Source organism: Hylobates moloch, unplaced genomic scaffold (genome assembly GCF_009828535.3).
Source record: "Hylobates moloch isolate HMO894 unplaced genomic scaffold, HMol_V3 SCAFFOLD_11, whole genome shotgun sequence".
NCBI classification, from domain to species: domain Eukaryota; kingdom Metazoa; phylum Chordata; class Mammalia; order Primates; family Hylobatidae; genus Hylobates; species Hylobates moloch.
The window spans coordinates 19,642,882-19,669,800 of record NW_026652286.1 but is presented as its reverse complement, the minus strand read 5'-3'; the positions used below and the strand labels follow the sequence as shown (position 1 = coordinate 19,669,800).

General features: G+C 33.2%; 1 protein-coding gene across 4 annotated transcripts in view; it reads right to left on the bottom strand.

Annotated features, from left to right (window-relative positions):
• KIF18A (kinesin family member 18A) overlaps positions 1 to 26,919 on the bottom strand; it is an 86,032-nt gene that overhangs the window by 44,531 nt on the left and 14,582 nt on the right. For all 4 annotated transcript variants that reach the window (XM_032166368.2, XM_032166369.2, XM_058446922.1 and 1 more), the window contains exons 4-11: positions 25,292 to 25,396; positions 24,489 to 24,599; positions 22,379 to 22,576; positions 18,473 to 18,649; positions 17,013 to 17,087; positions 16,700 to 16,812; positions 10,859 to 11,021; positions 3,264 to 3,428 (exon numbers count right to left, since the gene is read on the bottom strand). In XM_032166368.2, coding sequence (XP_032022259.1) covers positions 3,264 to 3,428; positions 10,859 to 11,021; positions 16,700 to 16,812; positions 17,013 to 17,087; positions 18,473 to 18,649; positions 22,379 to 22,576; positions 24,489 to 24,599; positions 25,292 to 25,396 — 1,107 coding nt within the window. The remainder of the gene's footprint in view (positions 1 to 3,263; positions 3,429 to 10,858; positions 11,022 to 16,699; positions 16,813 to 17,012; positions 17,088 to 18,472; positions 18,650 to 22,378; positions 22,577 to 24,488; positions 24,600 to 25,291; positions 25,397 to 26,919) is intronic.

Below are 26,919 nucleotides of genomic sequence, written 5' to 3'. Positions count from 1 at the left end.
CACACAAAAAATTGTTTCAAGACTCCTCATGAGAAAATTTTTGCCAACTCTAAGGGGTAAATAATCTATGAGAATATCAGAGCCATAAGTAAACAAACAAATTAAGGAAACTTCAGTAGTTATTTTTAAATGAGGTCAAAGTTTAATACTAACCAAAAGACTTAGAGGTTTATGTAGTTTAGAAAATGATAATCTTCAGAATATGACTGCTTTAGATATGCAGTCTCCAAATAAACAATTAAATAATAAGTGAAATAAACTGAAAAATACTGTCAACATTCCACACCTGCTACCAATCCAAGAGAATCAACTCTTGTGTATTAAATGAGAAACACTCATTTGGATAGGGTTATCCAGCTGTTTTCTTTGAAACGATTTTATCAAAAACATAACCATATTTCAGTATTCCTACAGGCACTGTGATAGAGCCTGTTGCATTCTATGATGAGCCTCTATGGCTTTATATGGAATTTCAGAAGTTATATTCTCTGATCCTAGCCAACTTATATTATAGTTTATTAATGAATCTTGTCTTTTTTTTGCTTACTCCTTTTGAGTCATTATATCATCTTAAGATGGACACAACGTTTAAAAAATGTGCTATAGTTTCCTTCTGAAGTAGATAATCTTGTGTCAATGGAAGGGCTTTAGGAAATGCAGTGACTTAGGAAATATGCAAAATTGTATGAATTTGACCTCCCCAATCTCCCATCTGGGAGAAAATCTACACAGCTTTGAACAGATTCTCAAAGGCATCTATGATCCCCAAAAAGGTCAGAATCATTGTTCTGGAAGAGAAATTATATTATATTATATTATCATTATATTATATTATATGATGCAGTTAACTCTGTTGTTAACTATGTACACTTTTCTTTGTACAACTTGCTTGGATATTGATGTCTATGCTATTGCTGCTTAGAATAGTATTAAACTATTATTTATCATCCATTATTATTTGTTAAGTGTTGCCAGGCTTTGAATGTAGCACTCCACTTGAGCTCGTAATATCTTAAATACATTTATAGATGACAAATTAAGATATTAATGTTAAATGCACTGCCCAAAGTCATATAATTATTATCAGAGTTGGTATTCAAAACAACTACTATATGCCAGAATTACCAAACACTCCAACTCCAAAGTCTATCTTTTTTCCAATGTTTACATTATTTTTGTGGGGAATATTTTAAAATGCCTTACAGACTGTTATATTATTGCAAAATATTACTAGAATGTGCTGTATACTATATTTAATGTCCTAATCTACTTAACTAACTGGTATGCTTTTATCAAGATATTTTGAGGTGTAGATTAAATTGTTGGCTCAATAAATATCCACACTACTGTCTTTGGTTTCCTTCTTAGGAAACAGGATATCTGCTGCTTGCTCCTTTCACTACTTTGAACTGTCATCATTAACTACTACTGCTAGTCTTTTCTCTCCAGTCATGTCTGAGCTTTCATGTTAAAAGAATAATCATTTACAGCCATTGCTAGCCCATCAGAGAATCCATTCCCCAGTCATAATGCATTGACTAATATCTTTGAATTATAAAAAATTAGTACTTTTGAACATTTAAAGATCTCTGGCATTTGTTGGTAAATATTTTATATTTTCTTTCACCTGTATTTTCCATCTGGTGCCTTTCTAGGAATTCAAAGATTTTAGAAGTTTCCATATCAATTAGCTGATACAGAGTTACAGAATTTCATAAGAGCATCACCAAAGTAGAGACTGTAGATATTTTTCCTTTTAGAAAAAGACTGAAAAGAAGTTGTTCTTTTAAACTATTAAGTATTTGGGTGAAAATTAGTTATTTCATAGCAGTTGCTCCTAGTTGCTCAGCCCATATTTACTTTCTTCTTCTTTCTTATTAAGAGATCTCCAATCTCATTACTGGGTATATACTCAAAGGATTATAAATTATTCTACTATAAAGACACATGCACACATATGTTTATTGCAGTGCTATTTACAATAGTAAAGACTTGAAACCAACCCAAATGCCCATCAATGATAGACTGGATAAAGAAAAGGTATAATGCACATATACACCATGCAATACTATGCAGCCATAAAAAAGAATGAGTTCATGTCCTTTGCAGGGACATGGATGAAGCTGGAAGCCATCATTCTCAGCAAACTAACACAGGAATAGAAAACTAAACACTGCACGTTCTCACTCATAAGTGGGAGTTGAACAATGAGAACACATGGACACAGGGAGGGGAACATCACATGCTGAAGGCTGTCGGGGGTAGGGGGCAAGGGGAGGGAGAGCATTAGGACAAATACCTAATGCATGCCGGGCTTAAAACATAGATGACGAGTTGACAGGTGCAGCAAACCACCACGGCACATCTATACCTATGTAACAAACCTGCACATTCTGCACATGTATCCCAGAACTTAAAGTTAAAAGAAAAAAAGAAGGGAGCTCCAATACTGTTCAGAGTAAATTATGCAAAAAAAAACGGGAGGTCATCTTTTCAGAGTGTCTTCTATCTACAGATAGCCATGTGACATATTTCTAGCCAATACATTAGTCTGTTAGGAATTTTTGGAAACATCTTTGCTCTCCTGATATAGACATCCCTCCTCCTTTCTTTCCTCTTTTTCTGGCTTAGGTGTGTAAACTTGAGACCAGATATGAAACAGTAATATTACAATCATGAAATGACAAGCAGGATAATGACATTTTAAAGGTACTGCATTAGAAATGAACTGCATACTTCCAAGACTTATTGTGAAGGGAACAAAAGACAGCCCACACTAGTTAAGGCACTAAAGTTAGACTACTGCAACCTTGTAGCAGAACATAATTCTAATATGATACTGTCATTACCCATCCCTACATTTTAAAAATAAAACCTTTTGCCATTCTAAGGTGGAATATCTTCAGATACACACACACACACACACACACACACACACACCCTTTCAAATCAACTTTCTTTAACCATAACATATTTAACGTTGACCTCATTTAAACTATTTTTGCATAAAATACCAAGATTTCAAACAAGTTACCTACATAATGAATCCTCAAGTGCAGTTTGAAATAGAATTATTTATTTTAACCCAAAAGCTACCTTATAGAAGGATGCAATCACTTAGAAATAACATTTAAAAGTAAATTAAATCTCAGTTATGAGGCAATAATAGTTGTCTTATGAAAATCATTTACTCAATAAGAAAAAGAATACATTTTAGGAGCTCAGTTCCTACAAATTAAATCTGAACATAGAGATATTTGTACCTTTGGAATATGACCGTTTTGACTTAAGTGTCCCATTTCTTTTTCGACACGATGGAGCCAATTAGTATTCTCATCAAATTGCTTCAATTCCTCCTCCCTCCTTTTCTCCAGGTAGCAGCGACGAGTTTTCAACATTGCAAGTCTATGATCTCGTTTTCCAGTGGCCTGAAACACAATTCATTTAACAGTGAATCTAATTTTTATGATATTTGATGTACGTGATATTAGTAAACTAGTATATTTTCTTATGTGTACTATTGGAGTAAATTAAGTTAGGCTATATTTTTGTATTAAAGCTATTTCCCCCTTGAAATCTCAGAATACTACTCTGCTTGCAGGAAAATAGGAAATTGAGCTGTGAGTCATTTTTACAAAATTACAGGTTAAGAGTTTATGGCTTTAAGAAATACAATGACCAAATCAAAGACTATAACTTTTTTTTTTTTTGACGTTAAAGTACAGTCCCTTCAGTATGTTTCATTTGAAAAGTTCATACAAGGTCAGATACATTCCACGATCTCCTTACTCAAAATCAAAGCAGATGCATATATTGCTCTTGTCTTTGATGTGAAGAAATAACGTGTTCTATTGCTCTGTGTTTGCCTATAAGGCCTCAAATTGGCTGATATAAATCACAGAAAAAAGAGCTTATATCAGAGTGCTTATCAGTATCTGATCTTGCCTGTAGCTTGGTTCAGGAGCCATAATGAATATTCAAAATATTTTTGGTGTTTTACCTAGGCACAAATTGAAATTAAAATTAGTCTTTGATTTCTTACCCTAAGGGTCTTGCACATTATCATGAAAACAATGGGCCAGAACATCTTGACATCTCTGGGGTATTTGCCCATAGACACTAAAGTCAATAATTATCAGATAGGATAGGTAGACCTGAAACAATGGATCCCCAAAGGTTAGAATAAGCATTTGCAGCTGGTTCTGGGAGCAGGAAATGAAAAAAAGAAGAGCAGAAACTAGATTTGAATTTGGTCGAAGAACTCCCCCTCTTTGGGAGATAAATATCTCTTAACTTTGACAAAAGATGTACTATTGAGACTTGGGCATATAATAGAAAAATATGGTTATCTTCATCTCGATAGAAGATATGAGCTTATAAATGATTTAAGGTCAGGCAAAGGTGGCTATCATGAAGTCATAACCAAATCTTAGATATTCTTAAAATTTTACTTACCTTCCCTTCACGGGAAATACAAGAGTCAGAGAGAAGCAGATTCCGTTTCAGGCTAGAGTCATAGATAAGGCAAAAATAGTTGATAGCCACTGTCATTCTCACTAAGGTTCCTGACTCTTTTTTATGGCTTCTCTGGTTAATTATAATATCCTAGTCTCTCTCTGTCACAGTAAGACAGTAACAAAAACAAAACAAATGTCTCAAAGAAACAAAAACCTGGATAGTCAAGAGAAAACAAAACAAAACGTAACCCATCAAACTGACCACAGCACTAGGAAGAGAATTGTGACAGAATGCTACAATGCAGGCTAGGATGGTGGCTCATGCCAGCAATTCTAGCACTTTGGGAGGCTGAGGCAGGAGGACTGCTTGAGGCCAGAAGGGCAAGACCACCCTAGACAATAAAGAGAGACCATATCTCCACACAAAAATTAAAAAATAAATTTAGGCTGGTTTCGTGGCATGTGCCTGTAGTTCCAGCTACTTGGTGGGGTGGAGTGGCTGATGTGGGAGCATCACTTGAGTCCGGGAGGTTGAGGCTGCAGTGCAGCAAGCCATGAATGCATGATTGTGCCACTGCACTCTAGCCTGGACAACAAAGTGAGACTCTGTCAGCAAAAACTAAAAAAAGAACGCTATCATGCAAAGGTTACCCAAGCATGGTACAGGGACCCCTAAGGATTCCTGAGATCCTTTCAGAGAGTTCACAAGGTTAAAACCATCAAAACCATTTTTATAATATCAGTAAAATGTTATTAGTCTTTTTAAATTCTTGTTTGCTCATACAGTTAGTTGTACAGTAGTTTTATAGAGGCTAAATGATGTGTAACATCGCAACAGAATAACAATTCAGCAGTTATGAGAATACAGCTGATATGAAAAGCCAGGCATTAAAGAAATTTGCAAACATGTAAAACAATGCCACTCTTCTATTTTCACTATTTTTGAGAAAATAAAATTATTTTTGTAACCACACATAATTTTTATTATTTTATTATTTAATATTTAATTATTTATAATTTATTGCTATTTATTATATTTAATATAATTGTTATTTATTATTTATAATTAAATTATTTATTATTTAATATTATTTAATTATTTTAAAATGAATACATAAATATATTTTTATAAATCTGAGTTTTAATTTCTAATATAGAAATATTGGTAGAGGGAATACATATAAACAAAAACTCTTTGAAGTCCTAAATAATTTTTAAAAGCGGAAAGGGGTACTGAAACTTGAAGTTTAGAGCCACTGTTATAACAGAAGGTGGGAGGTGTGACCTATTGACTTTTTCCTGCTATTCAGCAAGTGTAAAAATTTAGGCAAACAGATTTTAGTGGGTCTTCAGTTACTTTGTCTGAAAAATGAAGATGAAAATATTGTACCTAACTGAAGACAGGCAGCTAATTAAATCATCTGTATTTTGCTTTAGCATTTACAATCGTAGGGACTCTTAGAAACCAGGGCATGTGGGTCTGATGGCAGCAATATTTAATATCAGCAAATCCTAAATGAAAACCTCAAAAAGTCCATTTATGACTTTTTACTTCTAATGTCCATCAAATGTATCCTCTATGATGGTTCTTAGAGGACATTTTCCACCAGAATACTACTACCACCCATTGCTCTAAAATGGCAAGTAAGTGTTTGGGAATACATTCTAAAATATGCATGTTAAACCCTGACATTAGAGTGAAATGTTTCCCATTAAGTTTTTAAAAAGCTTTACATATTTCATCAACAAAATCTCCTGCATACCACAAAAGTCTTGTGAGAGAACAAACATAATTCTAAAATTTTAGTTGTTACTACTGCTTTGTGTAAAATAATTGCTAATATGGTAAATTCATATTTTTACATTAAAAATAATCTTACAGATTATTAATTCCTTGCCTTAGAAAAGCAGTTTACTCATACTACAGTTTGACTCTTCTGTGTAAAAACAAAACAAATCAACCTCTAGATGTCTTCCTATGTTTTTCAGTGGGTTAACTACACCCAATAACTCAAGAGTTTTTATCTCCACTGCTTACCTAGTCTCATTAAGAATAGCTATAATAATTGGGAACCTGAGGATTGAAATGACCAAAAGTAAGAGATCAGAAAAGGCCACTGGGTTGAAAAAAGTCTAAGCTACTATGCAGAAAAATAAGGATGAAAACAGAAAAAAAAAAAACCCCATAAAAACAGTCAAACTCATTCTATTACTCTACGTCTTAATCTTTCTAGATAACCACATTCAAAATTCAATGGAGGAATTAAGATAGTAAAATAACAATTATCTAAATTACTTTGGGATTACATAGTCCAAGCTCATTAATTATACTAAATAATAATATTCAAATGTTTAAACAATGGAACTCGAAGTTCTGATAATGCTACTCCCTTGCTTCAAAGACTGCATTTTGGCTACAAAAATAGATTTTACACTCCTAGCAACCAACAATTCCACAATCTATACCAATATCCTATCTTCCCAATCTATTGTTAATAATTCCTAATATGACAAATATGTTTAACATCATGTGCCAACTCCAGTCCATTCATTGTGGTTCTGGCTACTTTCAAATTCTGAGAGAAGGTATGGCCACAGATCAGTGAAATTTGCTGTGGGTAAGGGAGTGGGAATTGGCACGAAGTTTTGAGTATAGTTATGCATTTCTACACATATTGTCCAACAAATGTGACCTGCTCGGCAGAGCAGGTCACATTTGTTGGACAATATGTATAGAAATGCAAGGCCCAGTAGAATCTCATCTTTCCATCAGGAAGCCTTTCTTAATAAAAATAGGAAGTCACTGTTTTCTTTTCTGAATAGCTATAGCATTTATAGTACTTAGAGTATAGCAGAGTGATTAAGAGTGCAGGCTCTGAAGCCAGACAGCTGGGGTTTAATATTGGTTCAGCAACATTAATTAGGTAAGTAACTCCAGACAACCTACTTGAGTTCTCAGTGCCTATGTTCCTCACAAATGGTGATAATATTAGATCTATTTCATAGGCTTGTTATAAATACTAAATTAATTAATCCATGCAAAAACTTTGAAAAATGTCTGGCAAATAGCATTCAATATCAGTGGTTTTTATTATTACTATTTATATGACAAACATATAGTGCCTTACCATTTTTATTATTTTTATTGCTCCAACTAGTATGTAAATAATTGAAGGACAAACACTTCTCTTTCTTTACCTCCATTGTGTCAAGCACAAAGGTTTTACATATAAATAAGTGTTCAATAAGAGTTTCGTTAAAGTCGAGATGTTAAGTCAGTATCAGCTTTCTATGGCTGCATTTCTTGCCTTTTGTCAAAAAGTAAATCTTAGATAACTGCACATTCAAATAATTGACACATATAATCTACACAAAACTGAGAAGAATTATTACCCACTGAAGATTACTATGTAATATAAGAAGTGCTAATAATTGAAATAAACCAGACATGGTGGTGGACACCTGTAGTCTCAGCTACTTGGGAGTCTGAGCTACTTGAGAGGTTTGTGTGAGCCATGGAGTGAGACCTTATCTCCAAAAATAAAATAAAATAAACATAAAAAACGCAGAAAAGAAGAAAAACATCTTAAAAATTTGAAATATATAATTCTTATATAATATGGTACTATTTCAGAATTCTGTTCAGCAACCATATGAAAGAAGTTCACAACAACAAATTGATAAATTAATCCAATGAGATATTGTTATTTGGAAGTCATTACATTTATTAAAGAATATTGGCAACAATTTGAAGTTCATGAAAGTGAAACTACAAATATAGCAGCAAGATATAAATTCGAAGAAATAAATTCAGTTTCCTTTCTGCCTTAAAAGAATGCGAGGAACATCTGAAATGCATCTCAAAACACAAAATTGAAAAGAAAATTTCATTAAGGCATAAAAAGCACACACTCAATAAATATATTACTAATTTTGATAATATAGTTTAATAGCTACTGACAAACTGGTATCAATGATACATTACTGAATGCTTTATGATTAATTTCCAGTACAGCATATCTTTCCCATTTCACAGGCTAACAGAAAACTAAAATGTTAGCTTTGAAAAGCACTCTTTAAAATTTGACAGCTTCAGGACATTAAGAAATGCAAAATTTTTCTATACAATTATTACTTCTGTGAAAGTAGGAAAAGAAGAAAACATGTTTGGGATGGTAGTTTGAGAGGAATGGGTTGTTACTTATAAGATAAAGCTTTTTAATAAGTAGTATTTGAATGTCGTGTGTCTATGTAATTAAATTACATAAAATACATAAAAATACAAATAAACTCATCACCAATGAATATCGAAACTGGGGAGAATTGTATTTCCAAAATATTTATTTTTCTGATCTTTGGTGCTCTGTAGTTTCACATGTTTAGGTATATATTTATCTTATACTGCTTAGAACTCATGCTTCTTGAATTTACATCTTATTAGTCCTAGATAATTCTCAACCATAAATTTTTGCATATTGCTCTTTTTCACTAAATATCTCCTTCTGAAACGCCTATTAGATGAATGTATGACTTTTCTTCTTGTTACATGAAGTCTATCCTTTATACAACAACATCTTGTCCACATGTGTTATCTTTATTCTGCATTTGGTGTAATTTTCTCAAATCTGTCTCCCAGTTCATGTAAAAAAGCATAAACATAAGAGCACAGGCTCTAGAACTGGCATGCTACAGATCAAATCAGAACTCAGCACCTATGAGCTGTGTCACCTTGGACAAAATGACTTGTATTTTGGTTTCCTCCTTGATTATTAGGATAATATTACTAAATATTTCATGGGGTTTTCTGAGAATTAAAAGAGTCAATATATGTAAAGTGCTTTAACATTTTCTGATATTGTATCAATAAGGTGAGTTTTTAATTTTAATGAATAAATCTTTAATTTCTGGAAGTTTCACGTGTTTTTTACCTCATATTTGAATGTTCTTTTTTTGTGGTGTCTTTATCTTTGATTCCTTTATCTTTGTTCATTCTTATATTTTCTATTAGATTGCTCTAGTATCTAAAGATTTGGGAGTTCTGTCATATTTGCTAAGAGTACTGAATCTTGTCTAGAGTGAATTATTTCTCCACGTGTTTTGTAATTTTGAAAGTTGAGTTCATTAGTGGCTAGAGTTGAGAATCTGTTTCTCTTAAGAGGCTGATTTTTGCATTGCTTCTGCCAGGTTTTCTAGTGGTATCATTGGTTTGATAATGTGCATTTTAATTGACCAACTTTAGGGGTTTTCTATACAAAATACATGGGTTGTAATAATTTAAACCTCAATCATTGTGAAAAGCACGCCTATAATGGTAGTGTTCAAATGACTTTTTTTTCTTATCCCAGGCATGGTTACTTGGGGTAAGAAAAGCAACCATCCTTGCCAACAGTGATGGTTGGCAAGAATTTTTTTTTTTCCTGGTGTACCCCTAGTATAAAGGATATAGACCTCTGAAATTTCAGGCTTTAGATAGGCGCTCTCATTTCTAACACACCATCTCCTTTGGGCCTCTTATCTAAGTAGTGACATACATCAAAGTTAGAAGAGTGGGAGTGGTTTGTGGGTGGAAGGGAGAGGGCAGTATATTATTGTATTAAAAGAAATAGTAAAACTGATTAAATGTTTGGTCTGCTTTTCATTAGGCCCCTGCACTGGCACATCTAACAATTTCAATGATAAAATTCTTCTCTGACAACAAAAATCTCCTGTTGGTCTAAGTTATAAGCCACTGCCAGCATCCAGGACAGACTGCTTCTATTGCTCTAACTTTAGTAACTGGCTGTCCCTGAGTGGGTAAACTTCGTGTTAAAAGTTCCATAAAATGCCCAGAAAAACAACAGTTGTAACTGAGATTCTGTTGTTTTTGTTTATTTTCTTTTTGTTACTGACATCCAGGAATTAAAATTTCTTTCTTGTGCACTTAACTATGTATTTAAAAAAATGTTTGCTACATTTCCTCCAACATTTCCAGATGTTTGTAAAGAATGGGTGAGTAAGTAGCCTTGACTATCAAATTTCTAGAGTTAGAAGCACCGCCACCAGGCCGGGCACAGTGGCTCACCCCTGTAATGCCAGCACTTTGGGAGGCTGAGGCGGGCTGATCACCTGAAGTCAGGAGTTCAAGACTAGCATGGCCAACATGGTGAAACACCATCTCTACTAAAAACACCAAAATTAGCTGGGCATAGCGGCGCATGCCTGTAATATCAGCTAGCTGGGAGGCTGAGGCAGGAGAATTGCTTGAATCTGGGAGGCAGAGGTTGCAGTGAGCTGAGGTCACGCCACTGCACTCCAGTCTGGGCAACAAAAGAAGAGTCTCCTTCTGAAAAAAAAAAAAAAAAAAAAAAGAAGCCCCCATGCTTTTATACTTTCTAAAATTTAATTATAAAATTGTTAATTACCTTTTCTACTTTGTCTTCAGAACACATCATTTCTATTTGTTTATGGCACTGTTGTTGGTAGAATGATTTAAGTTCATTTTCTTTAAGTAACATTTCCAACTTCAGATATTCTTGTCTAATTTCTTCTCGATTCTGGAACAAGCAGTTCAGGATTTCTTGAAACCTACCAAAATTAAAACATATTACAGAATCTCACTCATTTTGTAACAAATCATACAAAGTTTACTTAAGAGAAATGCATAAACAAAGGAATATATGTAATTCACAGAACTACATTCAATGATAAACAGCAAATAGGTAAAAATGACTATTTCCTATTATAAAACATGTTTAGAAAAAGTTATTAACTTTACTTCTACTACATTAGGTTTCTTTCTCACCCAAGGAAGATCATGTTGCTGAAAGATATGGGCATCATAAGGTGTTTGGTATTGCTAACATACTGCATTTTGTCTATGCTTACATTTATATGTAATCCAATTGCTTAGCAAAAATAAAATAATTTTTGTTTGTCGGAAAAGGATGATAACCTGGGCATGCACTATCCAAATTCACAAGGCCCTATTAGCAACACAGCATTATGTGTTGTTTTGGTGTTGGCTCACTGTGAAGGAATAAGCAGTAGGAGGCATAATCATATGGTGCCTCCATACCCCCCTAGGGAAAGTGACAGAGCCAGTTTTTAGCTTCAGAATTTGTTATAGTGAAAACAGACCATACGGTTAGGTACCCCCTACAGCCTGGCTAAGAATCAACTGACATTTCCAGGACTCAAAACATCCAAGTTTATAATGTGGTAAACCTAGAAAAGCTGCTGCAGTGTGCTTCTTCCTAAGGGCAATATAGGTCTAGAATATCAAAGATGAGGAGTTTGATTCAGATTTCCAAATGGCCATAGACTTCAAGCTGATTAAATTTTATGAAAACTCTGGATGGAACCTGCAATCCTGTATCCTTCTGGGTCAGTAGAACACTGGTCACAGCAATATTTTAATTTTTTAAAATATATTCATGGTTTTAAGTCATAGATCAGCTCTGAGCTATGGTAACAGTATAAACATTCATAACAGTGAAGACTTTAAAATAAAGTAAAATCAAGTACATGCATTTAAAAATAAATGTTCTAAACTGGCCAGAATTTTAGATATACTCATAAGGATCAGCGGTAAAAACACTGCCAATTTACGTCAGTAGTTCTTAATGAAACTCTATTGGGAATGAATATAAGCCACAAAACACTGACTTTACTGCAGTTTTGTCAAACTGATAAATATTTCATAGGAAATGTGTACAGACACTGTGATTTCATTGCATTATATTACACCAACGGTAATGCCAGTAAATGAATTGATAAGTTGTCTTTAGGTTATACTTAAAGATAATTTCTTAGTTTTTCTATAACTTTTTATTCAAGGACAAAGTTAATATTTGTCAATTTTGTGATCTAGACTTATTTTAGTTGGTGGTGTTCACTGATTAGGATGGAAGGAAGGGAATTAGTATCAAAGGTTTCTAGAGAGCTCCTTAAGAACATCAAAAAAAGCTATCATTTTAAAACTGAAAGAGTTCTAAGCAAACATTCAAGTTAAAAGTATCTGCACCAACATTTTTAGGTAATACATGAGTATTAAACTCCACAATTTTCTTGGTATAGTCATAAGTGAAGTTTTATAATTACTCTTTATAAAAGAACAATTGTTTTCTTTTTATGATTTCCTTTTGAGAATTACCTTTCCAAATAGCTTTGATAGACAGAAAATACTGTAGATTCTTCCCTTTTATCTGTTTAAACTTCATAAAAATGTTATTTAAGTTTTATAACAAAAGACACTTTGAAAATTCATGGCATTAAAAAAGTCCCATGTAACAGTATGATAGATAAAATAAAAGATATTTCATACATTTATTTCAAAAGGCAGTAATTTTTAGGGGAAATAATAAAGGTTATTTGGTACATAATTTTATCATTACCTTCTTCATAAATACAAGTAAGTTACTTAACATATTGCTGGAATTAAAATCAAAACTTTTATTGTTGGTCAAAAGTCAGGTTGAAATATGAAAAACATCCAAATAAATACTTATTTCATAGCTCAGACCCTTCCCTCCTGAAAGGAGGGCCTTACCAGAAAGAAAGGTTCAATGATTTAAAGCCATCAACTCCAGAAAAGTTTACTAATCTGTAAGGTTTTAATTGGTACAGTAGACTTGGTTAAGCAGTGCTGAGCAATTTTATGGAATCAGTTACTCTAAATTTGAGAAGCTGGTGAATTCTAATAGATACCCAATTACATGAGGACCGCTCCCACATTTAACTAACAAAATGAAATAACAACAACAACTAATAATACTATATCAGAGTTAAAAGTTTTCTTTGATGAGATGAAAAACCAGAAATCATTTTTACTTATTTCTTAAGCAATACTGTAAAATATTTTATGTAAAACTTCAACACACAAATGCAATTTAAAAAAACTGTAGCTGAATCAGGTCTGAAAGCCACTTTTGACTATAATCTTGTTTTCCTTATAGATACTGAGACACTTTCTACCAATTCTAGAGCTCCAAAACAGTATGAATAACCATTGGTTTAAGTTGTAGTTGGTTTCTCATACTAATAACAGATAACTGGCTCTGCAGAATGTCAAATAAGTTTACCTTTACTCAACTTTAATGAAAGTTGAACAGATTCCTTTACTACAGGTTTTCCCTTTAATAAGCTGATGTACTTTGGAAGTCTCCTAGATTCCTTATGGAGTAATTTCCAAACTTGTTTAATACAGGAATTCCTTATTGTCTTCCTAGAAGTACTCAAGATTAACATCTTGATCCAGTGTCTCAATGGGTCAATTTGGAAAACTGTCTTAGCTGCTTGAGGAAAAAGTACTTTTGCATACTGTATTACTAACTGCTTTCTTTTTAAAAATTTACCTGCTAAGAAGCTTAGTAGAAACCTCTCAAAATTCTGTATCAGTTTATATCACTGACAGATGTTCATTCAAATAATTACCAATTTAGGCTCAATAAGTAGATTAGTTAAGCTATAGAGAGTTAATAAAATGAAGAATAGATTTACATGAAATATACGAATAATGATTATGTCAGAAAAGAACAATATGAGAGCCACTAAAATTAAACCAAGTCTACAGGGTGACATAACTGGCTTTGTCTCCACTATCTTATACCTAAGTTCTGGTTCTCTTCCATATCTGTAAAATAAAAACTAAAATTACTTGATCCACAAAGTGTTAAATATAAAAAGAAATCACTGACTTCTTGAATTCAGTTGAGAATATATATACAGGCATATCTTGTTTTATTGTGCTTTGCAGACACTGTTTTTTTGTTTTTTTTTTTTTAACAAATGAAGGTTTGTGGCAATCTTGCCGCGGGCAAGTCTATAAGCATCATTTTTCCTACAGCAGGAGCTTACAGTGTCACATTTTGGCAATTCTTGAAATATTTTAAACTTTTTCATTATTACATATCTGTTATGGTGATTTGTGAACAATGATCTTTGATGTTACTATTGTAATCGCTTTAGAGTGTCACAAATTGTGCCCATATAAGACAGTAAACTTAATCAAGTGTTGTATGTGCTCTGACTGCTCCACTGACTGGCTATTTCCCTCTCTCTCCTCAGCCCTACCTATTCTTTGAAATACGTTGAAATCGGGCAAATTAATAACACTAAAAAGGCCTCTAAGTGTTCAAGTGAAAGGAAGAGTTAGTTGCATGTCTCTCATTTTAAATCAAAAGCTAGAAATTACTAAGCTTATAAGGAAGGCTTGTAGAAAGCCAAGATAGGCTAAAAGCTAGGTCTCTTGCACAAAACATTTAGCCAAGCTGTGAATGCAAAGGAAAAATTCTTGAAGGAAATTAAAAGTGCTACTCCAGTGAACACACACACTAAGAAAGTGCAACAGCCTTACTGCTGATACGGAAAAAGTTTCAATGGTCTGGATAGATTAAACTAGCCATAACATTTCTTTAAGTCAAAGCCTTATCCAGAGCAAGCCTTCTAAATCTGTTCAATTCTGCAAAGGCTGAGAGAGGTGAGGAAGTTGCAGAGGAAAACTCTGAAACTAGCAGGTGTTGGTTCATAAAGTTTAAGAAAAAAAGCCTTCCTAGAACATAAAAGTCTAGGTGAAGCAGCAAGTGCTGATGTAGAAGTTGCAGCAAGTTATTGAGAAAATTTAGGTAAGATCACTGATGAAGGTGGCTACACTAAACCATAGATTTTCAAGATAGACAAAACAGCTTTTTATTGGAACAATATGCCATCTAGGACGTTCATATCTAGAGAGAAGTAAATACCTACTTTCAAAGCTTTAAAGAACAGGCTGAGTCTCTTGTCAGGGGCTTTTGCAGCTGGTGACTTTAAGTTGAAGTCAATGTTCATTTACCATTTACAAACATCCTAGGGTCCTTATGAAATATGCTAAATCTAACTCTGCTTGTGCTCTATAAATAGAACAACAAAGTCTAGGGACAACACATCTGTTTACTTAATAATTTTAAGCCCACTGTTGAGACCTGTTGCTCAGAAAAAAAGATTCCTTTCAAAATACTAATGCTCACTGACAATACACCTAGTCACTCAGGAGTTCTCATGGAGATGTACGAGAAGATTAATGTTGTTTTCATGTCTACTAACTCAACACCCACTCTGCAGCTGATGGATCATGCAATTTTGACTTTTGTGTCTTCTTATTTAGGAAATACATTTCTTAGGGCTATAGCTGCTATAGATACTTTCTTTCATGGATTATGCTTCTCTGACAGATCTAGGCAAAATAAATTGAAAAGCTTCTGAAAAGAATTCGCCATTGTAGATGCCATTAAGAACATTTGTGATATGTGTAAGGAGGTCAAAATACCAACATTAATAGGAATTTGGAGGAAGTTGATTCTAACCCTCATGGATAACTATGAGAGGTTCAAGATTTCAGTGAAGAAAGTAACTGCAGATGTGGTGGACATGAAAGAGAACTAGAATTAGAAGTGGAGCCTGAAGACGTGACTAAATTGCTGCAATCTCATGATTAAACTTGAAGAAATGAAGAGCTGCTTCTATGGATAACCAAAGAAAACGGTTTCTTGAGAAAGTTTACCACCTACTCCTTATAAAGATGCTATCTACGTTGAAATAACAAAGGATTTAGAATATGATATAAATATAGCTGATAGAGCAGTGGCAAGGTTTGAAAAGATTGTCTCAAATTTTTAAAGAAGTTCTACCGTGGGTAAAATGCTATCAAAGAGCATCACACACTACAGATAAATCTTTCATGAAAGGATGAGTCAATCTATGCAGTAAACTTCATTGTTGCCTTATTTTCAGAAATTGTCACAGCCACTCCAACTTGCAGCAACCATTACTCTCACTAGTCAGACGCCATAAACATTGAGGGAAGATCTCCACCAGCAAAAAGATTATGACTTGCTGAAGGTTCAGATTATCATTAGCATGTTTTAGCAATAAAGTATGTCTAAAATTAAAGCAAGGTCATTATCTTTTCAGACATAATGCTATTGCACACTTAATAGACCATAGTGTAGTGTAAACATGATTTTTATATGCACTAGAAAACCAAAACATTTGTGAGACTCATTTTATTATGATATTTCGTTTATTGCAGTGGTCTGGAGAACTAAATCTGCAATATCTCTGAGTCAAGCCTGTTATGTATGTATGTATGTATATGTGTATATATAAAATTATAAACATACATATGTATGTACATATAAAAGACATAACAAATGATAATTAACATAAAACACTTACCAAAATTTTAAAACAATAAATTCCTCAAAATTAGATCTTAATGTAATGTTTACCTTTCGATTTCTTTTTCCTGAGGGTTTGAAATCATTAACTTTGCTTTGTCATTTTCATCAGCGAAGGCTTTCTGTTCTTCATAGGCTTTTAGTTTTTCTTTTAACAATAAAATCTAGTAGAGAGAAATCACTAGTTAAAATACAAAAGAAGTCATTTACATGGCCATAGCCAAATTTAGCTGTAAAAAATAACTGAATTAACCAGATTTTAATTTTAATAGGAAAATACGTTAAATTTTTGGACAATTAAGATTATAAAATTCTATAAATGAAGAACTGCGCAAGACTAGCATAAAAATGTAAACAGACATACCTCTGCCTTCTGCTCATTACAGATCTTTACATATTGAGTTATATGATTATTGACATTAAGAACATTGCTCTTCAACTGTTGAAAGATAGAAATTATGATTGTTTATAGAGAGATAATAATCACAGAGATAAACACATCAACAAAATGACATTGTATTTTCATTGAGTTCCATGAATTCAGAATTTGTGATAATTATGCTCATGTTTAAAATCTATGACAAGAGGATCTGCTGAGCACATTAATAATGTAAATGAAATTATAAAGAAATTACTTTATTGAGAAAAGGTATTTATAAGCATGTAATCACAATATAATAAAATTCCCTACTTTCTTATTCCTTTGACTTCTAAGAAATGCAGAGATAGTTTTTCATGCTACCCTTTCAGGAATTCAGTTGGTTTTCACTGAGTTCTTACTATATTTTAACATTTTTATCATAGTATGGGCCCCTTGACATTTATGGTATAGTAGAGAGGATATTAAACATATAAATCCAAATACTTGATATTGAGACCTTGCCTACTTCTCACTTAACCTGACTTAGAATTCGAACTGTTTGATGTTTGGGTTACTCATCTGTAAAATGGAGCTAAGAATTCATTCCTCAAGGGGCTAGTGTAAGGGCTACATGAAAATCATGTGTTACAAACCTTTCTGTATACCCATATAGTATGACCTTTTACAATTAATTATATAATGAGCCTGGGAACATTTTTCTTAAGATGACAATAACATGCTCATCTTCAGACACTTAAGGAGAGTGGCAGAGGGGAAAGGGAGAAGAGGAGGAGTCATCACAACAGCTTAACTCTAGGTTTTTTCCAACCCTGATATATTATAATTTTAAACATACATGTTTTGATATACATGTTTTGAAGTACACCACATCTTTGGCAAAAATACTAATGTAACCAATTATTATTATTATATTTCTGGAGAAATACAGAGATTGATACATCAACACCATGAATGTGGACTATAAATTATGTAGAAAAGACTTTTTAAAAAATAACCTTTGTACCTATTTTACAGATGAAATAATAGGATTGGAAAGATTAACTAACATATCCAAGATTTTCAGGTAGAAAGTTTTGGTTCTCAGCTAAAGCAGAGCATCATCCTGGGCTGCAACAAATGTGTTCAAGCTTTGACTGATTACTCCAAGGTGCCATCCAAATACAATATGCCATGACATCAAAGAGGTTAGGGAGAAAGCCACTCAAGTACCATAGTACCCAAAAGATCAAATAATTGTATCTATTTTATATATATAATCAAGATGCTTTTTGGTTTAACTGTCTAAATTAATGTTCGACTATGCAGGTTAGCAAAGACCCTGCTAACCCTCAGCTGCCTAACTCATCATGTAGAAACATAACCCTAATTAATACTTTCATTAGAATTATAAAAATCATATGCAGCCAATACCTTCACAACAAAGGCAGAGTAAACAGACTTACAGAAGATTTAATGTCCTTTGCCCGGTTAGCATACTTAAGAGTGTTATATGTGTCATCGTAGAATACAGAGGAAGGACTAACAGCAGCTATCATTATAGTTTGACAGTTTCCTCCAAGAGAATCCTTTAACAAGCGAGTAAGCTTACTATTTCTGTAAGGGATATGCTGATTCTTTCTCTGAAAGCACAAAAAAAGAGATCTTATGTCATTTTCCACATTTAAATGCAAACCTGCTACCACTTTAGCACTTCACTGTGGGCGGAGGATTACCTAGGTGCCGAGGCAAGAGACTGAAGGCAGAAACTGATTCAGTATAATAAAAAGAATAGCTAGAATAAGAATAGTCATAATACAACTTAGATATAGAGATGATCATGGACAATTATCAATCATTATTATAAACATTATTAATCATTAGCTTTTAATATTACTCTTTGTTGCATTACGAATATAACCTAGGAATAACTGGTGGGTATAGGGTCAGGTGCTGAAGGGACATTGTGAGAAGTGATCTAGAAGGCAAGAGGTGAGCCTTCTATCATGCCTTCACAAGGGCCGCATGAGGGCTCCTTGGTCAAGCGGTAATGCCAGTGTCTGGGAAGACACCCATTACTTAGCAGACCTCGAAAGGGAGTCTCCTTTCCTTGGAGAAGTCAGGGAACACTCTGCTCCACCAGCTTCCTGTGGAAGGCTGGATATTATCCAGGCCTGCCCGCAGTCATCCGGAGACCTAAACCCCTCCCTGTGGTGCTGTGCTTCAATGGTCATGCTCCTTGCCCACTTTCATGTTCCTCCTGTACTCCTGGTTCCTCTTTGAAGTTCATAGTAGACAGCAATAGAAGAAATAGTGAAAGTCTTAAAGTCTTTGATCTTTCTTATAAGTGCACAGAAGAAAACACTGATGTATGCGCCATCTCTCTCTCTGTTATCGGCTACCTAAGAGGGAAGAGTCCCCTGTCCTATAATCACGTGACTTGCTTCACCTTGTCAATCACTTAGAAGATTCACCCTCCTTACCCTGCCCCCTTGTCTTGTATGCAATAAATATCAGCGCGCCCAGCCGTTCAGGGCCACTACCGGTCTCCGTGTCTTGATGGTAGTGGTCCCCTGGGGCCCAGCTGTTTTCTCTTTATCTCTTTGTCTTGTGTCTTTATTTATTACAATGTCTTGTCTCCGCACACGGGGAGAACACCTGCCAAGTCCCGTAGGGCTTGACCCTACACTTCACTATAAGAACTTAAGCACTACCCAATTTTGTCCAGACTTATAATTGGTGATTGAGGTGATGACAAAGAATCTTACAGGATTATTCAGTGAATATATGAAACAAACATCATATTTAAAAATATCTCCATCTGAGTAAGTATGAACTTTAGTTCAAAATAAAATAATACATTAATATTGGTTCGTTAGTTGTGATATATGTACCATATTAATATAAAAAATTAACAATAGGGAAAACCGGGTGTGGAGCATTTTTAACAAAATCTTTCTGTATCATCTTAGTAACTTTTCTGTAAATCTAAAACTATTTGAAAATGTCTATTTAAAAATATTTCCAATCATTGAAAAAAATTAAAACACAAAAGTAAACAGATGTCCTATACAAATATACTAGAGGAATAATAAGAACTCTGCATGGCTTAGAGCTACTTTTATCCTTAAATAACCACCTAATATCGATATGAAATAAATTATAATTACAATGTTACAGACATTTCTCCTGAAATCACTATAGAGTTCCAAAAGAACCTAATACTTCAAGATTTTCTTTTACCTAAAAAGAAAAAAGTAAAAGTAACAAATAAATTTTGTTAAGTTTTGTTTCTGATTTTGAAGTAACAAATAAATTTTCCAGAAAGTAGAACTTTTATATAAGAACAGATTCTTTACAATATTAAGCTAAAAGCAACCTAATGTTATCCAATATAGATCTTTCATATTGCAGAAGAGGAAATTGAAGCTAAGCATAAAGTGAAATGATTTAACTAGGGTCACAAAGCTAGTAGTTCAAAGAGCTAGAAATAGGTCCTAGTTCCCCCAATTCTCAGTAGCAATGTGCTTCCACCATAGCAGTCTTTCCCAAACAGTGTGAAATGTGCACTGCTGGTGCTATTTTAAGTGATTTTACATGTACAAGACATACATTAAACACTGACTCACAAATAACTCAATAGGAGTCATTATTAAAAAAATAAAGATTAGTTCACATGGCAAAAATCTTACGAATGGCTTAAGTTTACAAGATCTGTCTCTATATCATGCTGTCTGCTTACAAGTTTGAGATTTTAACTTAGAATATAAAAGACATCTTGCTTTGGCAATCTTCATGTGATTTCAGTAATCTGCCTTTTTTTAAAAAAAAAACCTGCTCCAATTATTTTAATATACTTTATTCTAAATCAAAGGTAAAATTTTGAACAGTTTAACAAGCCAAAGCTTTTGTTTTAAAAAATTCAATTTAATTTTTAAATTATATTTTAAGTTCTGGGATACATGTGCAGAACGTGCAGGTTTCTTACATAGATATACACGTGCCATGGTGGTTTGCTGCACTCATCAACCTGTAATCTACATTAGGTATTTCTCCTAATGCTATCCCTCCCCTAGCCTCCACACTCCCTGACAGGCCCCGCCTGGCGTGTGATGTTCCTCTCCCTGTGTCCATGTGTTCTCATTGTTCAACTCCCACTTATGAGTGAGAACCTGCTATGCAGTGTTTGGTTTTCTGTTCCTGTGTTAGTTTGCTGAGAATGATGGTTTCTAGCTTAATCCATGTGCCTGTAAAGGACATGAACTCATCCTTTTTCATGGCTGCATAGTATTGCGTGGTGTATATGTGCCACATTTTCTTTATCCAGTCTACCATTGATGGGCATTTGGGTTGGTTCTAGGTTTTTGCTACTGTGAATAGTGCTTCAGTAAACATAGGTGTGCATGTGTCTTTCTAGTAATGATTTATAATTCTTTGGATGTATATACCCAGTAATGGGATGGCTGGGTCAAATGCTATTTCTGGTTCTAGATCCTTCAGGAATCGCCACATTGTCTTCCACAATGGTTCAACTAATTTACACTCCCACCAACAGTGTAAAAGTGTTCCTATTTCTCCACATCCTCTCCAGCATCTGTTGTTTCCTGACTTTTTAATGATTGCCATTCTAACTGGCATGAGATGGTATCTCATTGTGGTTTTGATTTGCATTTTTCTAATGACCAGTGATGAGCTTTTTGAATGGTTTAACAAGCTAAAGCTTTCAAGTATGGTTTAACTTAAATTGCCATATTATAACTTTTTAGAAAGGATGTCATTTTTACAAATATCCATGTTGTGAAATATACTGTGTTCTAGGTAAGCACTTCTGGCATACGGTATATGTAAACTATATTTAAATATGCCCAAAAGCATCTAGTAAACATTATCTTATTAGGTGATTTCATGACATTTTATAACTTAAACACCTCTTAAAAAAAAACCAACACTCTTTAATACTTAACCCTATTTTATAATATATAAAATACTAAACAACAGAATTTAGTTTTTTAAAAATATGGTTAGTTTGTCTTCATGCCAATTTAATTACCATGTTTGCTGTGTAGTGATCACTGTAAAAATCAAGTTCAAAATAAGTGATGAGAATGTACCATAAAATATTAACTATCAATCTGGTATTCATTACTTTCCATTTAACCAATTCTGATTATAAAACTGGAAATTAAAAAAGAAATAAAAATCAGTTTAATACACTAGGTTTTCTGAGGTCTTTGATCTATATATTAACATTACTGATATACCCTTGAAATGTGATATATACCAGACGTTTAAAACAAAATCACATTAAATAGTATCTTTCTTATCTATTTCAATATTTCAAACTATTTAACAAATAAACATATGATGCCTACCTTTGAATCTGCTAAGGCATTGATGACATTCCCAAGAGCTAAAAGTGATCTATTAATATTTGTGCCTTCTACAAATCGTGTCCCCTTAGCACCAGTAGTACTTGCTCGCTCAGATCCTGCCAGGTCAATGAGTGACATCTTGGCAATACGGACATTTTGGTTGATACTTGCTGTTTTGTCTTGCTGTCGCAAGTAAATCTTTTTGAAATTATGAAATAGAAAAAAATGAGGATAAGATTTAACAAAATTAAAAGGGAAATATATATTTTAATAGAGCACAAAATCAAAATTATTTTCATTTTAAAAAACAACTGAACAAGGTATAATCTAATTGATATTTAAGAGCACTAGAAGTAATCACTATAGCTGAGAAAAATATAAAAATGAAAAGACTTTCTATATGTGTACCAGAGGAAAAATAACTCTTGACCTGATAGAAGATCAAAATTTCCATTTGTATTCTAGTACCCCTTGAACCAGAACATGGAATTATCAGAGGTGATAGTTAGAAACACAGGTCCTATAGAAATAATGTTCCTAAGAAAAAACCAAAGCTACTCGTTAGAATGCCTTGCATGTATCTAGAGATTGCCCCTCAAGAGAAGCTGAATTTGAATCTTGATCCAAACTGAAGAGTAAATTTATTCTAATCCCCCAAACTTGTATATGTCCTAATAATTAAAATATCATATATAAAAAAGGTAGTACAGTCTTGCATCACTTAACAACATAGCTACTTTCTGAGAATTGCACTGTTAGGTGATTTCCTCACTGTGAAAATATCATAAATCAAACAGGAGAGAAAATGATAAAATTCACAGACTTGGTAAACAGAATGTAGCAGACTGCTTTTGGGGTAATAAGTAGGAGCATACCCTAAAATAACAATAAAAAGTAAATACATAAACTGTAACACAGTCATTTATTACCAAGTCTCATGTACTGTACATAATTGTATGTACTATATTTTCATATGTCTGGCAGTGCAGGTTCGTTTATACCAACATCACCACAAACATTTGAGTAATGTGTTACGCCACGACATTATGATGAGTATGACATCACTAGATGAAGAGGAACTTTTCAGCTCTGTTGTAATCTTATAGGACCACTGTTGTATACGTGGACTGTTGTTGACTGAAATGTCGTTATGCGGCACATGACTATACAGTAAAGTCTACTTGTCATTTTCAACTGCCTAGTAAAGCATAATTTATTCAAATATTTTCAGCTACTCTGTTAGAATTATCTGAACTACATTAGGTGGCAAACAAAAGATGAGGAAAGTAAGATATTACTTAATTATAAACCCATTTATTAAATTTTTTTATAAAGCAGGATCTAAGATATTTCAGAGACATCTCAGTTTCACAGCGAAACATTTCTTTCAAGACTATTAATAGCTGAAGAGTTAGTTGTAAGAACAAAAAAGATTAATGAAATTTTTGTTGACTAGGGACTATATGAATGGTTTGATTGCCTTCAATATCAATTCTTTCAACTATAACAATTTATTTCTTATAAGATGTATCTCAGATGGCATAATACTAAAAGAAGCTTTATATTATCATTTGGATATTAAAAGGACTTCTAGTCTTATAGAAACTATAAGAAATAATAGCTATTAACCTATGCTTTAGCTCTTTCTGGAATTGTATTCCTAAGATATACTGTGCCAACTGAATCATACTTCCTTAAGGAATGCGACTATTTATATGGTCCTTATGGTGAAATCTTTTAAAGATGAATCAGTATGTTCCCAAATTATTAGTTCTGTAAGTCTAGATTTATAGAAATAAATTTTACTGTGAATATAACATTATCTATTGGGAAGATTAACTATTTTCAGCAAAAACAAAACAACTTTTATTACTACAACTTTATCCTCATATATGTTTACAAAGGTAGAAATTTTGTATTTTTGTTTTAAGCATCTCAATTATAAATACTCTTGGTGACAGAAACTTCTCAAAGCTACAAAGTAAGGAAAGTACTGACAAGTGAAGTCTACAGACAGATTTTTTTCACATGTATGAAAATGACCATTCATGAATTTAGCTTCATTTATTTTAAATTCAATTTTAAGAGTGATAGTCTAGTGGCCTCTTACTTGGAAAACAGCATGAGAACGAGAAGATGTGGCATTCATATCAGTGGGATGTTGTGTCCTGTTTTTGTTTCCATTATCCAATAAATGTAAAATTTCTTCTGAGGATTTGGGCTGGAGAAGTTTAAGTAGAAGAAAAATTTAAAAATCAGCAATATATCTTTAAATTTTTCAACAAATTTTCAAAAAAAAAGAAAGATTTAAAGGTAAAAGAAAATGTTTTCTATAAATTCAATCCTATTAAATACTGATTGTGTCTCATCTGCTTAGTATTGTGTGTGTTTATATGAAGAATAAAAGATAAAATCTAGTTTCTCAGGAGCAGAGTCTAGTCTCTATATTAAGTAGAATAATATGACATTAAATGTTCAAGCAGATTTTTGAAAGAAAAGCTCACTCATTGGGAGGCCGAGGCAGGCAGATTGCTTGAGCCCCGGAGTTCCAGACCAGCCTGAACAACATGGTAAAATCCGTTTTCTACCAAGAATACAAAAATTAGCCAGTCTCATAGCCCGGTCACAAAATATATACATACATACATACATACATACATACATACATACATACGTACATACATACATATGTAGATTAAAATTTAAAAATAAAATTTAAAAAATGTTTTTAAAAAGTTCACTATTTTAAAAGAAAACAAAATAAGCCTAAAAATATACTCATATCATTTAAATTCTGTACCTCATTAGTTTTTTTTTTCTCAAACAGGATGGAAAGTAAGTGCATAGCTGGTGAAAATAGCTTAATAGTCACATTTGCTATTCTAACAGGGAAAAAGATGTTTATATACATACCTGGTGTAAAGTAAGTCCATGAACGACCACCCCTTTTTGGGTATCTTCCCGGACAACAAGTGGCCCTGAATTTACTAAGAGGTCACGAATCTGTTCATTATATACCTTAAAATAAAAAGAACTGCTTTAGCATTGATGTAAAAAAAAAAAATGGTGATTACATCACACATACACTGCTGATTTAAAGTTATTAGAATTTTATCCTAAAGACAAGCAGCACCTCACTTTTATTCACCTCATGCCTTCGATTTCATGTTGCCATTAATTTTCTATCATTCCAGGAAATTGAAGAGCTTGATTACCTAGGTTTGAAATTGAAACTTAAAGTTGGAGTCATTATACCCTCACTCATAATTCCTGCCTTGATGACTATAGTGAAACAGAGATAAGTAAGATACCTGAAGTGCATTTTCTTATTTTCAGGAAATATATGGAACACATGGTACTGGGAAACTCTGGGAAATGCAGGTTGTATGGAGATGGCATGGTTCTTACTGTGGAAGATATTTATTATTTCACAATGTCCAAGTAGTCCAAACTTTTTAAATTTTAGAGCTTAAATGTTACAGAAAATCCATACTCAAGGACAGGTGGTATTCGCTTCAATTATCCTTCAATTACATTAATTTTGACATATAATTACTAATAATAAATTTCAAAAGGAGACCCATTTGAATGATGAGGGAACTAAGACTCTGAGAGGTTAAATGATTTGTCCATGGTCATAAAGGTATTAGAAGAGTAGGAACTGGAGCCTAGACAGCTTCACTCTACTGCATCATACTGAATACATCTCTGTAGTTTATATCTACATTTTTTAAAAAGTAATTTTTATAAGTAACACACATTTCTATGTAGTACTGGTGACCTGATTTTATGAATTTATTAAAGGTATAAAGCTTATTACTTGCTAACCAAATGACAATTACAACTATTACTGACAAGATTTAAGAAAAAAAATAACAAAATTTAGTCTCTAAAAAATTATTTTGTGTTATTTCCTTCTGTGTTCTAATAAGTAGCTCATAGTGATAATTCATTGCTGGTACAATTCTCTACAATGAATGATAGGCATTAGAATGTAATAAACCCTTAAAAGTAGTAAAATGATAATATGAAGAAATATTTTTAATCATATCTTTTTGATGAGCAGCAGTCACTTTACTATTGCTTTCCCTTACCCACTTCAATCATAACAAATCAAAAATTAGAATAATTGCCCTCAAGCTGGTCTATGTATGACACTCACCAGGGAGCATTTAAAAAACACAGATGCCTCAGCCACACCCCAGACCTACTACATTAAAATATCCAAGTGTGAGGCCTAGGCCTATTTTTAAAAAGTTCTATAGGCAATTCTGGTGCACAGCTTGAGTAGAAAACCATATTATACACTGCCCTATCATTAATAATATGAAAGCAGATTAAAAGAAAAAATAAAAATAGTGAAAATAACCAAACTTCAAAATTCTCCCAGTTATAAAAAGGATCTAAGGAAAAAATAATGAATGCTGGCACCCTCTTTTCCTAATTGAGTTCAGAACAATTCTTTTCAGTTAACCAACCAAAGAAAATGGGTTTTACTTCTGTTTTATCTATAAGTTCTAATGAAGAAATTTTTAGCAACA